The sequence below is a fragment of the Mytilus trossulus genome, chromosome 7 (genome assembly GCF_036588685.1).
Source record: "Mytilus trossulus isolate FHL-02 chromosome 7, PNRI_Mtr1.1.1.hap1, whole genome shotgun sequence".
NCBI lineage: Eukaryota > Metazoa > Mollusca > Bivalvia > Mytilida > Mytilidae > Mytilus > Mytilus trossulus.
Window position 1 is genome coordinate 16,986,036 of NC_086379.1, and position 13,697 is coordinate 16,999,732.

General features: G+C 30.0%; 2 protein-coding genes across 6 annotated transcripts in view; one reads left to right on the forward strand and one right to left on the reverse strand.

The window, feature by feature from the left end:
• Window positions 1–13,697, forward strand: part of LOC134724723 (RUN and FYVE domain-containing protein 2-like) — an 85,117-nt gene that overhangs the window by 56,721 nt on the left and 14,699 nt on the right. For all 5 annotated transcript variants that reach the window (XM_063587911.1, XM_063587914.1, XM_063587915.1 and 2 more), the window contains one exon: window positions 10,793–10,890. In XM_063587911.1, the coding sequence (XP_063443981.1) occupies window positions 10,793–10,890 (98 nt within the window). The remainder of the gene's footprint in view (window positions 1–10,792; window positions 10,891–13,697) is intronic.
• On the reverse strand, window positions 1,847–6,492 carry LOC134724724 (prepro-gonadotropin-releasing hormone-like protein). Its single transcript, XM_063587916.1, has 4 exons — window positions 6,379–6,492; window positions 3,618–3,786; window positions 2,998–3,066; window positions 1,847–2,181 (listed from the first exon to the last, which is right to left on the reverse strand). Exons 2-4 carry the CDS (start codon window positions 3,771–3,773, stop codon window positions 2,152–2,154), a joined length of 255 nt encoding a protein of 84 aa, XP_063443986.1. The 5' UTR covers window positions 3,774–3,786; window positions 6,379–6,492; the 3' UTR covers window positions 1,847–2,151.

Below are 13,697 nucleotides of genomic sequence, written 5' to 3' on the forward strand. Positions count from 1 at the left end.
GACTTTGAACAGCAAGTTTCTAGGCAATACTTATATGCCTTGGTATATCCTCATGCAACTTTTTCCAAAAGGCCATTTTAATTACTAAAAACCTTCTAATATTCCATGTTATTCTATGGGCAAACGAAGGATGTATAATTGACTCCTTGACACAGCTGTTTATTAAGATTTTTTTATGTTTTGCTATTACACCACTGTTCAAAGGTGGGAGGAGTCTTGAGCACTGACAAACATACATTCTATATATGCCTGTCCCATGTTATTCCACAGTCACATTCTATATATGCCTGTCCCATGTTATTCCACAGTCACATTCTATTTGTGCCTGTCCCATGTTATTCAGAGTTTTCTTTCAATGCTGTAGTATTTTGTTTTGGTTTATTGTTTTATCATTAATCAGAAAGGTTGTTTTTTTCATTTGAATTATAAAAGTTTTGTCACATTAAGGCCTATTACAGCTGACAATTCAGTATGACTTTTGCTCATTGTTAAAGGCTGTACAGTAACCTATCGCTACTTAAACCCATTTCATATAGACAATCGTACCACATCTTCTGATTCTGTTTTTATATTGTTTCTCTGTATTATTCACTTTTTCAAAATCAAATGATTTGTTGGCAAATTTTTTATTGATGTCTACACAACAAAAAATCACCTTTCATTTAATCTGTTTGGGAACATTTTATAAGATGCATGTATGTAAGTTTTTTCAGGATTTCTAAACATTTTTTTTTGTAGGATGACCTTTAGTTTTAGTTCATTTGGTCTTTAGTGGAGGGTTGTTTCATTGGCAATCATATCACACAAACAGCAACTGCTCTTCCTAAAAAGGAACCATGCATAAGTTGTTAATGTCTGTGTCATCTTGGTCTTTTGTGGATAGTTGTCTCATTGGCAATCATACCACATCTTCTTTTTTATATTTGGCAAGTTATTAAACTCCTATCATAATTGCCCCCAACAGCCAGTTTTGAAGGTTAATATTCTTATCTAAATACTCCACGAATAAACACTGGCAGCCACGATGTAGCCAAAAGCTCTGAAAGTGGTTTTTAACAACAACAATCAATCACACCTAAGGCGCATCTGTTTTGCCATATTTATATATTAATTCACGGCCATATCGAATTCGAAATGTGTGCTCTCACAGTTAGAATGAGGTTTGTCTGCTGTAAAACCTTTTAAAAGCCATCTTTTTCATTCAATAATGCCTTTACCAAGTCATGACTATGCCATGCCATCAATATTTGTTCTCATAAGGATTCATTCCAAAGCAGCTTATATTTTTAGACATTGATTTATTAAAATATAATTTGAAGTTAAATACATTTCTTTTCTTATTAACATAACAGTAACAGAATGCAGAAACACAATAACATAAAATAAATGAAAATTATACTGATATGCACTCCAATATCAGCTTTATACTTCTTATAGATTTCATACTAAAGATACTAAATCAAATAATGTCTTTGTATTCTTAAACCAAGCAAGAAGTGTTAAATATGCTGACTTCATCATTTTGCACTCCAATATCAGCTTTATACTTCCTTATAGATTTCATACTAAAGATACTGAATCAAATAATGTCTTTGTATTCTTAAACCAAGCAAGAAGTGTTAAATATGCTGACTTCATCATTTTGCACTCAAATATCAGCTTTATACTTCCTAATAGATTTCATACTAAAGATACTAAATCAAATAATGTCTTTGTATTCTTAAACCAAGCAAGAAGTGTTAAATATGCTGACTTCATCATTTTGCACTCTAAAATCAGCTTTATACTTCCTAATAGATTTCATACCAAAGATACTGAAACAAAAAATGTCTTTGTATACTTAAACCAAGCAAGAAGTGTTAAATATGTTGATTTCATCATCTTGCAATCCAATATCAGCTTTTATACTTCCATATGGATCATACACTAACAAAAATAGCATCCTATCATAGCAGGATAAAATAATCGTGTGTTAAGTCCAGTATGAAGGTTCAGAAAGGTTTAATATTTAAACAAAACAAATATAACATATATGTATTCTAATAGTGTGTCTAGTTTAATTAAAATACAATAAAATTGAAACAAATGTTAAAATATGAAGTTTTTAACTATCATATGAGGATGTGCTTTATTCTTTCAGCACGATCTGACTCATGGTACTTGTATGTCATCTCCTTTATCCTGCAAAATAAAAAAAATAAATTATTATATCTATGATCTGACAATCAGCTAAGAATTTGGGAAGAAAATCATCAAATTAAAACAGTTTTCATTTTCAATTGTTTTGATTGATTAATTTATCACTTGTTTATGATTGCATTAACATTTATATGGTACAACACGGATATGTTTTATGGGTATAGAGAAGTTTCAGACATGGGTCTTGGGTTTGCTCATTGTTCAATGACATCAGGTATTGGCTTTGCTCATTTTTGAAGGCTGTACAGTGACCTATAGTTGATAATTTCTGTGACATTTAGTAACTAGTAGAGAGTTGTCTCATTGGCAATCATACCACATCTCCTTTTTATAGAGGGAAGAGGAGAAGTTGGACAGCATTTGAAAGTGGTAGGTTCCGGGACTTTTCTTACTATACAGTACACTTACAATCTCTGAGGGGGCAATACCTTTTCATTTTCACCTGTTTTGGCCCTTTTTAAGGTGTTGTTATCTGTTATTTTAGATTAATTTAAGCTGTTAACTGTTTTCAACCCACTTTGTCAAATGTTATCAGCATTTTTTCATTTTTTATTTACTGTTTTTGCCAAAATCAAGGTGTTGTTAACATGTTAACGGACCCCTTATTGCCCCCCCCCCCTTTCTTTAATAATAAAAAAACATGGAATTATAGCCTTAGCTAACAAAAGGTCTATTTGGGTTTCATCCGAACATGTTTGTAAGTATAATGTGTGTACCATACTGTAAAATGAAATACTGTCAGAAAGGAAAGCTAAGATTTTCATGTAGGGGTATATAATTCATAAAAGGAAAACTCACCATTGGAAAATATTCTACAGGTTCTTGAATGACTGATCTGGAACATTTCTGTAATCTGCGTGTTTCATTCTGAAGTAAAAATTATGCATAATAGAAAGTTGCAAAGTCAATTCAAACTTTGGCAAGTATTGTGGATACATTTAAGTTATAAACTCTTGGACACATACTTTTCATGTTTATGTGCCTATTTACAGTTGTCTTGTGTTGTGAATTTTTTTCATATTTATTTTAATTTTCTGAAAGATATGTTGAGTAGTAGTTTTGAATAGTTGTAAAAAAATCAGATGCTAACACACAAAATTTGTTCAAGTTGAAATGAGGTAAAAATGATTTATAGAATAAATTTTCAATAAATTGGAATAAAGAAAACTCTTGACATTGACCCATCAACAAATTAATTCATGAATGGGATAGCGCATGAGTTTATTGTCAGTATTGTAATGGTAACAAGTTGAATTTTGTTTTCAATATTTGCCAAAAAAAGTTATAGTTATTCTTTTTATTACACTGAGTCGACTGACCATAGATTTTTTGTTAAATCATTAAGTGTGCATAACATATGGGATATCCCCCCCTTTTTGTGTGACCATTTTTAGTGAAAATCCATAGAGAAATCTTACCTCTAACAATTTGGATATCATGGACTTTACATATGGACTAAAACTACATTGTGATGACGATCTTTTTCCTGGGTTCCATCCATTGCTGAAGTGATAACTTTGTGATGTTGTATAGCACACCAAACAAACTAAAGTTATTACAATAGCAGCTTTCATCTTACTTTATGCCCTGTAATCAAAATTATGATACAATTTGTTTGTCACAATGATTTTTATTGGGTATTGACAAATATAGTTTGGAAAAAAGACCTGTTGGAGACCTTCTGCTGTTGTTTTTTCTATGGTCGGGTTGTTGTCTCTTTGACACATTCCCCATTTCCATTCTCAATTTTATTTGAAGGGTTAATTCCACATTCTACCAGTCTTGTAACTGAGAAAGCCACCATTTTGAATTAAGATTTTTGAGGGGTATGTAATTTCTCAAAAACTAAACAAGAAACTCTGAGTTTGAGCCTCCATATCTTCTAATAGTCAATATTGATACCATTCTGAGGTGAACAAAAGGTATACGTCTATTGTTGACGTTTAACATCCAGAGTATACATATATTGTCACAATGTTTGGATGCCAAAAGACGATGCCACAGTTTCACAGACTTTTTCATTTATGGCATTTTTAAGCCAAAATATTTATTTAATGGAATTTATTGTTAAACATATGGCATAAGAATGGAGATAACTGTACTGTATTTTAAGCTAGTCTTTTCGTAAAACTTGATTTTTCCATCGCAAATATCTGTTTACCAGTAGCTCTTTTCCGCATAGCTATGTCAATGTGTGACAGCAAAACCTTTTACGAAGGCCAGACTATACAATTACAGTTATCTCCACAGTGATATGTCATAATAAACAAAAGTTACTTTATGCCCTATAATAAAAAGTAATATGTCATGATAAACATTAGTTTTATGGGTGTCTGAGCTGACATCATGTATTATTTCTTCACATTAAGTGCAGAGTTTTTAATTTCCTTCACTATGCATGCCATCTTGAAATTATTTCTTAACATATATTGATTCTGATTGGTTGTCTTGTAATGTTGCTTCTGTTCTATTGGCTAGAATAAAGTATAGAATTGATCACATGTCCCAGACAGGAAAAATAATAAAAACAGATGACAAGAAATAAAACCATAGTATGTCAGTATTGCAGACTTGTGACAGATTGAAGTTGACCCTATTCAAGTGCAGATATAAATACAAATAAAGATATAAGAAGATGTTGTATGAGTGCCAATAAGGCAACTCTCTGTCCAACTTTGATTGATTTTGGAACATTCTAGTACGATTTTAGTCTTTTTTGTAGGGTTTTCATATCAGTTACAGACTAATTTGCATAGATATTTTTTAACCCCAGATAGGTTATAACTATAGTTACAGATCGATGTATTGATATAGGAAGATGTGGTATGAGTGCCGATCAGACAACTCTCCTTCCAAGTAACATTTTATAAAAGCAAACCATTATAGGTCAAAGTACAGCTTCAACAAGGAGCCTTTGCTCACACTGAAACAGCAAGCTATAAAGGGCCCCAAAAATTACTAGTGTAAAACCATTCAAACGGGAAAACCAACGGTATAATCTATTAAAATCAAGAAACAAGACACATACACTATACATTTTAAGAAATGTGAAACTTTAAAACTTATGACTGGTATACTGTCAGTATTTAGCATAGTATGGTGCCAGTTGAGGTTCATATTAACCAGTGAAACAGCTCCATTTTTGTCAAAAATGGAATAATTTTAAATAAAATAATAAATATTGAATGAAAATTGATTAATATCAATTCTCAAAAAAGGTTCATATTTTAACAGTAATGGTTTTGATTGCAGTTTATTTGCAAGTAGATTATATGTTGCTTTTCTGATCTGTCCATTACAAAAATAATTGGGCCATCTTGGAGATCAAAATTTTTATATTATGATAGACTTTACTGAAATATTTATTCAAATTGCTTTTTATAAATTCACTATAAATTTGCATTATTTCCTATTGAAGTTAATGTATCTATATTTTTCAATTGAAGTTTTCATTTTCATTTTTAAATTCAAAGTATTTTATTTTATTGGTGAGATTACAATAATCTCACCATTAGAGTAAAATCCTTTGAAAAAATCATATTTCTAATCACCTTTTTATTGACTTAGCCTTTGTATCAAGAGAAGAAGAACTTTAACTGCAAATTTTATATCTACTTTTAAAAGGTTTTCTGATATTGAAGCTTCGTCAGCAAATTATATTGTCCATTTAGATTTTCTTAAAAAAAAAAAAAAAAATCTTATCTAATCTTAACTTTCTAACAATTTTATGGCATACATAATATTTCTAAAATTGTTTGAATCGCCCCAAAAAATGAATCATATAATCATCAATAAAACGAACACAAAAAATACAGTTATTTGGAATAATCACCAAAAAATAAGAAGCAGGTAGTAAGAAATATAACCGTCTGCCAAAAATAAGATGGATGAACTTTCATTTACATTGTTACTGTAGGAGTCATCTCAAAAACTAATTGTAGTAAAACATTTTAACTTTTTCAAATAACTGACATACATTTTCTTTTTTGATGCATAAAAATTTCAAATTATCAATAATATTTACATATGAATAAATGTTTTATTATTTAATGTGCAAAACATTTATTGTTAATGACTGAATTTTATATTTATCGATGGTTTGAAATTGAAAAAAAAATACTTCATAATTATATTAGATAAAAAAACAATTTGAGTTAAGAGTAGAAATTTAAGACTTACCCCTAGTGTAGATACACAAGTAATAAAGGAAGATTCATATCAAAGATGTTTATTTTATAAGATTAATTATAAGTAGGCATAGATACCACCTGCTAGCATATTGATAGATGATTCAAGAATCGGTAAGACTGGTGTCCCTCGGTCAAATCAATTAAATATTTATAATTATTATTGTTTAAGTATAATTAGAAATTTCTTTTGTTTTGTGGTCTAACCAATAAGGCACGTTTTACAGACTGATCTACCTTGAAGGCGTGAAATGCTTGACTGAAAACGATCGGAATAATTTTCCTTTAAGGTGACATAAGTATAGGACTGTCAGAATCTTAAGGAAGACTCCCACGCTCTCGTTCATCAAGATTTCGTTACTGATGACATTTGGAGATTCATTACCCTATCTCATGGCAAAATATGATATTGTCTGCCGAAAAATAATTCTTTAAGGAACTTGATCATTGCCGGCAAAAAAATATGGTACGCAATTTAAAACAGGTACGCAATTTAAAACAATAAATTTTGAAAGGCTTAGGGCATTTAAGAAATGTTTAAAACTTTGTTTTTATGAAAGAGAATGAAATTGTCTACCTCTTTGAGATGATATATGATATAAGTACCAGGAAATGAATTGATACTGATTTATTGAATGTCTTGTGTTTCTCAGACACCATGTTATAATACAAACACGTTTATAATTTTAATCATTAATATGATATCAATGATTTTGTTGATTGACTACTAAAAGTACGCAGTTATGCCAATGAACATATTTTAGATTCATTTTTCCACCGAAAAAAAAACGTAATCTTCTTGGTGGAATTATTGATGTGCAATTTTTTTTACTTTAATTACGTCGACCAAGTCTTTAAATATTTTAATACATCAATAAAATTAGTTTGCAGATTGTGACATTATATTTTGATGACCAGTAAATTTCATTTATGACATGCTATCTATATTAAGTTATAATTTTTTTCACTGGATGTAAAAATGATATAATTAGCAATCTTATCATATATTCATCTTAATTTCTAAAACGTTTTTATATAAATGCATTAAAGCTTAATTGATATAGTGACCTATTCCAGTAACTCATTTATACCAGTCATTACATAGTACATGTAGTAATTTAAATTGTTGATTATTCAACTCGGATAATCGTTTATATCCAGTCTGAATTTGTGGCTTGTTGGATATTGATTTGGATTACTGTGGATTCATTTATTTTCGTGGGTACCAATTTTCGTGGATTAACGAAAACTAACATGTTCGAGGATATTTAATTTCGTGGTTTTGCCGAAGTCTACATAAAAGCCTCATGAAAATTCGGTAATCGTTGAACATTTGAATTCATGGTTCATGTAACTACGAAATCCACAAAAATTGGTATCCAACGAATAATAATGAATCCACAATAATTAGCCTTTTATGTAATTGTTGACGCAGTTATATAATATCCTTTTGAAGATATTATAAGTGGGTTAATAAAATTCGGCAGAATTAGGAAGTATATTATTTTTAACTTTTGGTTTTGGTATAGCTGGTTACTGAGTATACTCCAAGAGAAACAGTTGTATCTTACAAGTCATATCATTTAAGTTTTACAGCTGAAAAAATAATGAAATATAGATATAGGTACTTGTAAATGTTTGATTTCTTTGTGAGATTTATTTTATTGATGTTACTCCATGACTTTGTTCTTCAATTCACAAGTGTGGCATCATTGGTGGTTTGCAAAAATCCTCTGAAACTGGAGTTAGGGGTCGGGACACTTTAAGTTGTGTTTTTTCATGCATGTGCTGATTTTGTGTCATGAATGGATACTCCATATCAGCATTCCTCCCTAACCAGTGTAAATGGTCATCTTTAACTAGCAGTGAGGTGAGAGTTTTTCTCCTTGTTGATGGCCTCACTGTGACTTTCAGAAGAACAGCAATAAAATTACTGATCCTTTGCTTTAGTATGTTGTTTTTTCTGTTCATGTTCTGATTATGTGTAACAGATGGATACCCCATATCATATAATGCCATTTAAACAATTACAAAAAAAATTAGAAGAGGTTTAGTGATAAAGTGAAGCCATAACACAATTACAAAAAAATTAGAAGAGGTTAGTGATAAAGTGAAGCCATAACACAATTACAAAAAAATTAGAAGAGGTTTATAATAGTGATAAAGCGAAATCATCATTTAGTACATTTTGTAGTAATAATTACTACATTTCCTTTTGTATTCCATAATAACATTCATGTGACATTATCAAACTATATTCGATTTAGACATATGATTGATCATTATTGATTTTGTGCTTAGAAATAAATGATGAGATGGATCATCTGTCCCTTTACAGCAGATGTTTTTTTGATAGCATTAGTTGTTGAAATATCAATTGATTTTGTAATTTTTGTAATTTTGGTACAAGAGGCCGTCATTGTGCATTTCCATAAGACGCTCGAACCTTGTTTATTTTCAAGAGGTCATTAATATAATCTCAGTGTATGCAATCTTTTAAATGACATCTCCCACTAAATTCGAATAAATCTGAAACAAGTTTCAGAACTTAGCTGAAATACATGAGCACTTTTCACAAAATGTTCTATGTTGACAAAAGTGTAAAAATTTCAAGAAATCTGAACCACACTATTTTCAAGGAATAATTTCATTGGATATATTATAAGCGTGTTTAGCAGTTTTACAAACACTTATTTTTATCATTGAGAAGTTTGATTTCTCTTTTAATAATGATATATTTGATTAAAACAGTCAGCTGATTTTTTAAAAAGATAACTCCCATAGGAGTTCTTTGTCTCCTTTATAACATTTTTGCGCTATAAAAAAAGTTAAAAAAAACCAAAAAAATGATCTCCGAGGAAAATTCAAAAAGGAAACTCCAAAATCAAAAGGCAAAATCAAAAGTCCAAACATATCAAACGAATGGGTAACAACTGTCATATTCCTGAAAATAGCTATCTGTGAACTTTCCTGAAATTGCCACACAAATCACTTCACATTTTTTTAAACCTCTTTTGTATTTGGAAATGGAATCATAGTTAACACTGATATAATCAAATACCCTAAAATAATATATAATGTTATTTTCAGGGTGAAAAAAAAATGTTTGCTCTAAACAACAATGAACAATGCTTACCATAGAAAACTTTTTTTTTGTAATTGAATTTATTTATTTTTGCATTAAAATAATGAGTCTATCGACAAGTTCAAATAACCCTGAAGAGATTATCAAATTTTTATTTATTCTTCACAAAGACAAATTATTATCTTCAATTTCAAAAGACTGATTACATTTTGTAAACCTTGCATCGCAAATGATACAGACCATGCAAGGGGTGAAAGCCAGTCAAGGTCGTTAACCACTTCCATCAGTCGCAAATGATTTTCTTTCCAAATTAAGAAACTAATTGACAAAGATTTTTTTAAAGTTATCATTAATATCTATTTGACAATGTCTCGTTTATTCAATCATAGAATGTGATTTACGAAATGAAATAAAGCAGGTAAAACTAGCAGCAATTTTTTTCATATGTGTAGTAAAATAAATAGTTTTAACTTACTTAATATTATAAATATTTCAGTTTTTATGTTGAATATTGTTTTATAAAAGTACAATTATATCTGAAAGTGGATCATCATTATAACTTGTCAGGTCAAGTGCCTTAAAATTGTAGATAAGACATATGTGCTGACTTTAACAAAAAATTCATAGATTATCCTTGAAATTACAAAATCCTAAAATTAGAAAAGTTAATGATAATTCATGAATTTAAAGACAAAAATAAAGCTTTTAAGGGTTGTTGAATTAATAGGATAGTCTGTTTTTGTAAAAAACTTTTTGTTTGAAAAACTGGAAAGGTCACATATCTCAAGATTTAGTTGTTTGTTTTTCAAGATTTTAAATAATTATCAACTAGAATAAGTATTTTCATCTCCTAGAAATGTTTATCTCTAAATCGTCTGATCTTTTTTTACATGAGAACTTTTTTAATTCAAAATATAGGATGGGTTCTTGAAAAGAAAAGCTTGTCAAACGTATTAATGAAAGCACCTTCTCACCCTACTTTTCTTATAAAGGTCAATTATATTTTTTTTGAACAAACAATAATTTACAACTTTGATCAAAACAAGAACTTCTTTTCAATAATATTTTTCACTTATTTTCAATAGTAATAAATTATTTTTGCCTCCATTTTGCATCAAGTTATATTTTTTGGATATAACGAATCTATGGATTTTTTATACAAGAGATTTATAAAAACCTTATTCTGACGGTTAAAGATAGCTATATATTAGAATTAGTATGTAATTTACCATTTAAGCAGTATTTCATGAAAGGACAATGATAGCGGCATGCAAAATTTCTGAATTAACAGTATTTTGATGTTTTTTAAAATTTATTTCAGAATTGTGACCAGTCATTAAAGCATAAAACAGAACTGGTAACTAAGCTAGAGGAGAAAACTAATCAACTAGTCCAAACATTGAAAGATATGGAGAAAAGGTTTGTAGAAATTTTCAATGCAATCATTTACTGTTAAAAATAAAAAAACAACTTAGTGATTTTCCCTCTGCATTGAAGACCCATCAGTGGCCTTGGGCTATTTTTCTGCCTCTGATTGGGATTTTATCTGTTTGAAACTTTCCCTGTTTTCTTACTCTATTCTATTTTATTGATGGTGTCATTGTAAAACTGCTGGGTTACAGGCTCAGAGAATGGAGGAGTATGTATGATCACTGTACTAGTACATATATTTTTTAGGGGTCAGCTGAAGGACACCTATGGGTGCGGGAATTCTCGCTACATTGAAGACCCATTGATGGCCTTCAGGTGTTATCTGCTCTATGGTCGGGTTGTTGTCGCTTTGACACATTCCCCATTTCCTATCTTAATTTACTGGACTCTGGACTCTGAATTTGTATGGTTGTTAAAGTGCCATAACACTAGGAAAATACAGACGTATTAAAATACTGATAGCAAAGTGGAGTTCTAATAATTCCACCAGAAACAAGCAAGTACATTATCTGTTTTGAAAAAAAAAACATGAAGATAAATAGTAATTCAAATAAATGCACTTGAATTTAAGCTAGCAAAAATCAATCATTCAATTATTCAAATAAAGGTTTCAATAAGCACTTATAAAACTAGAAAGAAAGAAAAATAACAGTGGTGTTCAAAATGCTCTACAAAATGCACAATGTAGATAATCTGTTTAAAAAACTTGAATATAAATGGTCACTGGAAACAAATCATTCAATTGATATAAAAAAGTAAAATAATAACAACAAAAAACCAAATGCAGAGGAAAATTCAAAACAGAAAGTCGGTAATCAAATTGCAAATGAACAAAAATATTGGCCAAAAATTGAAGTCAAGATGGTAGTTTTTAGAATGAAACAAAATTCTTTTTTATCTATTAATATTATCTCTTTTTCTCACAAAAAGTATCCAAATAACATTATCTGCATCCGGTCAGTCAGTACAAATGCCTTAAATGAACTGACCAGACAGAATACAATATTTCATGATTATATTTGACCACAAATGGCTATACCAAATACATAAAACATCTTTTCCCACCTTTGGGATATTACACAACACTTAAATGATAACAAAAATTTCAACCAAGTACAATGTAATCTTTTATTTGCAATAAATGTTGCTTTTCTTCAATGCTAAAGTTTTAGGCTTAAAGCAAATATTTCAGACAAAATACAGATAAATCATTTTTGATGGTTGTAAGACGAATGATTTGTAAACATCTTTAGGATGGGTTTTTTTGGAATGATTTCTTACACTTCCGTGATTTTTGTCTTGCCTCAAAAGCCTCATCAATTTATCCAAGTTTCTGATTATTTTTTTTTCAAAGACAGTCACTAACAGAGTTGATGATATTTGGTTGCATTTATATAAGCATAATAAAAACGCATGTCAATTGTGATAAATTGTCTTGCTGTGTTGAAGACCCATTGGTGGACTTGGATTGTTTCTGCTGGACTGTTTTCTGCCCTTTGGTCTGGTTGTTGTCTCTGATACATTCCCCATTTCAATTCTCAATTTTATTCATGACAAACTCATAAGTCAAAAATAAACTTGATAAAAAGAAAGGGACACAACAGTACACAAAACACAACATAGAAAACTAAAGACTGAGCAACATGAACCTCACCAAAAACCAGGGATGAATCATGATATGGCACCCGTTGTGTTTCTCATGTCAAAGCAAATCAAAACAAAACAAAACAAGGCAGCACTCGCACCCGCAAAGTGGAAAGGGATTAATATAAATTGCAAAACTTGTTTCCCAATCCACTATAAATAAATATGTTTAAACTAAACAAATCTTGTAATTAGTCTTATTTGGGAGGTTTGACACATTTAGGAAAAAGAACCAAAGTGTGTCCATAGGTCATTCATTTTATAAAATAAAGTAGGACCATCCATTTAAATTGTATTTTAGTTTATAATGGGTAAAACTTGTGTAAAGGGAAGAAAGTAAAATCTTTAAGTGCTACTGCAAGATGAAAGAGTCTTACATTATATGTACTCTAACAGATCTTTAGAATTGTTTGGTATCCCAACAAAACTTCACACAAAATAGACATATCAATGCACATGTGTCAATTGTTTATTTCATTTGAGAGACCATAAAGGGAGTTGGCTTTGGAATATGTACTTAAAATTGCAAGGGGTGTTCTGTTTATTTCTCTGTTTAGCAATCCTGGTTTATCTAGGTCAAATATTTCTTTTTTAAGTATCCAACCAGCCTTTAGACAGAATAGACATATCACTGTGGCAATTGTTTATTTCATTTGAGAGACCGTGAAAGGAATTAACCTTATATTTGAAAAAAGAGTCTTTTTCTTTGATGGGAAATTTTGAAATCAAAATTTGTGCTAGAATGAGCACAGGGGTCCTGATCCTGAAATCCCAGGATAAAAAAAAACATGAAATCCTGAGGTCCAGAATTTAAAGAAATTTAAATCTCCACATCCCGAAATCGAAATTTGAAAAAACCCAGGATCCCGAAAGGATCAATCCCAAAATCTAGCGTTTAAAAACACCAGATCCCGAAGTCCCGAAAAAGATCCTGCCCCCTCTTCCATGATATTCAGCTTGTTTTAGATATTATTTTATGGTTCTTTTTTCATTGAAGTACAAGTATATCCACACATAATTTTTGTTTATTATAGATTATTGTTGAATCCTGTTGTGCTTTATTATTTGCCAATATTAATATACTTGTGCTTTGATAAGTAAACAAATATACATCTACACATTAGTATAAGTAGGAGTGATTTATTATTTGT

Coding starts and splice junctions, on each gene's coding strand:
- LOC134724724 (XM_063587916.1), bottom strand. CDS start 3,773: ATGAAAGCTGCTATTGTAATAACTTTAGTTTGTTTGGTGTGCTATACA. Junction 3,067..3,617: donor TGATATCCAAATTGTTAGAG/GTAAGATTTCTC, acceptor TTTTTACTTCAG/AATGAAACACGCAGATTACA. Junction 2,182..2,997: donor CTGTAGAATATTTTCCAATG/GTGAGTTTTCCT, acceptor TTTATTTTGCAG/GATAAAGGAGATGACATACA.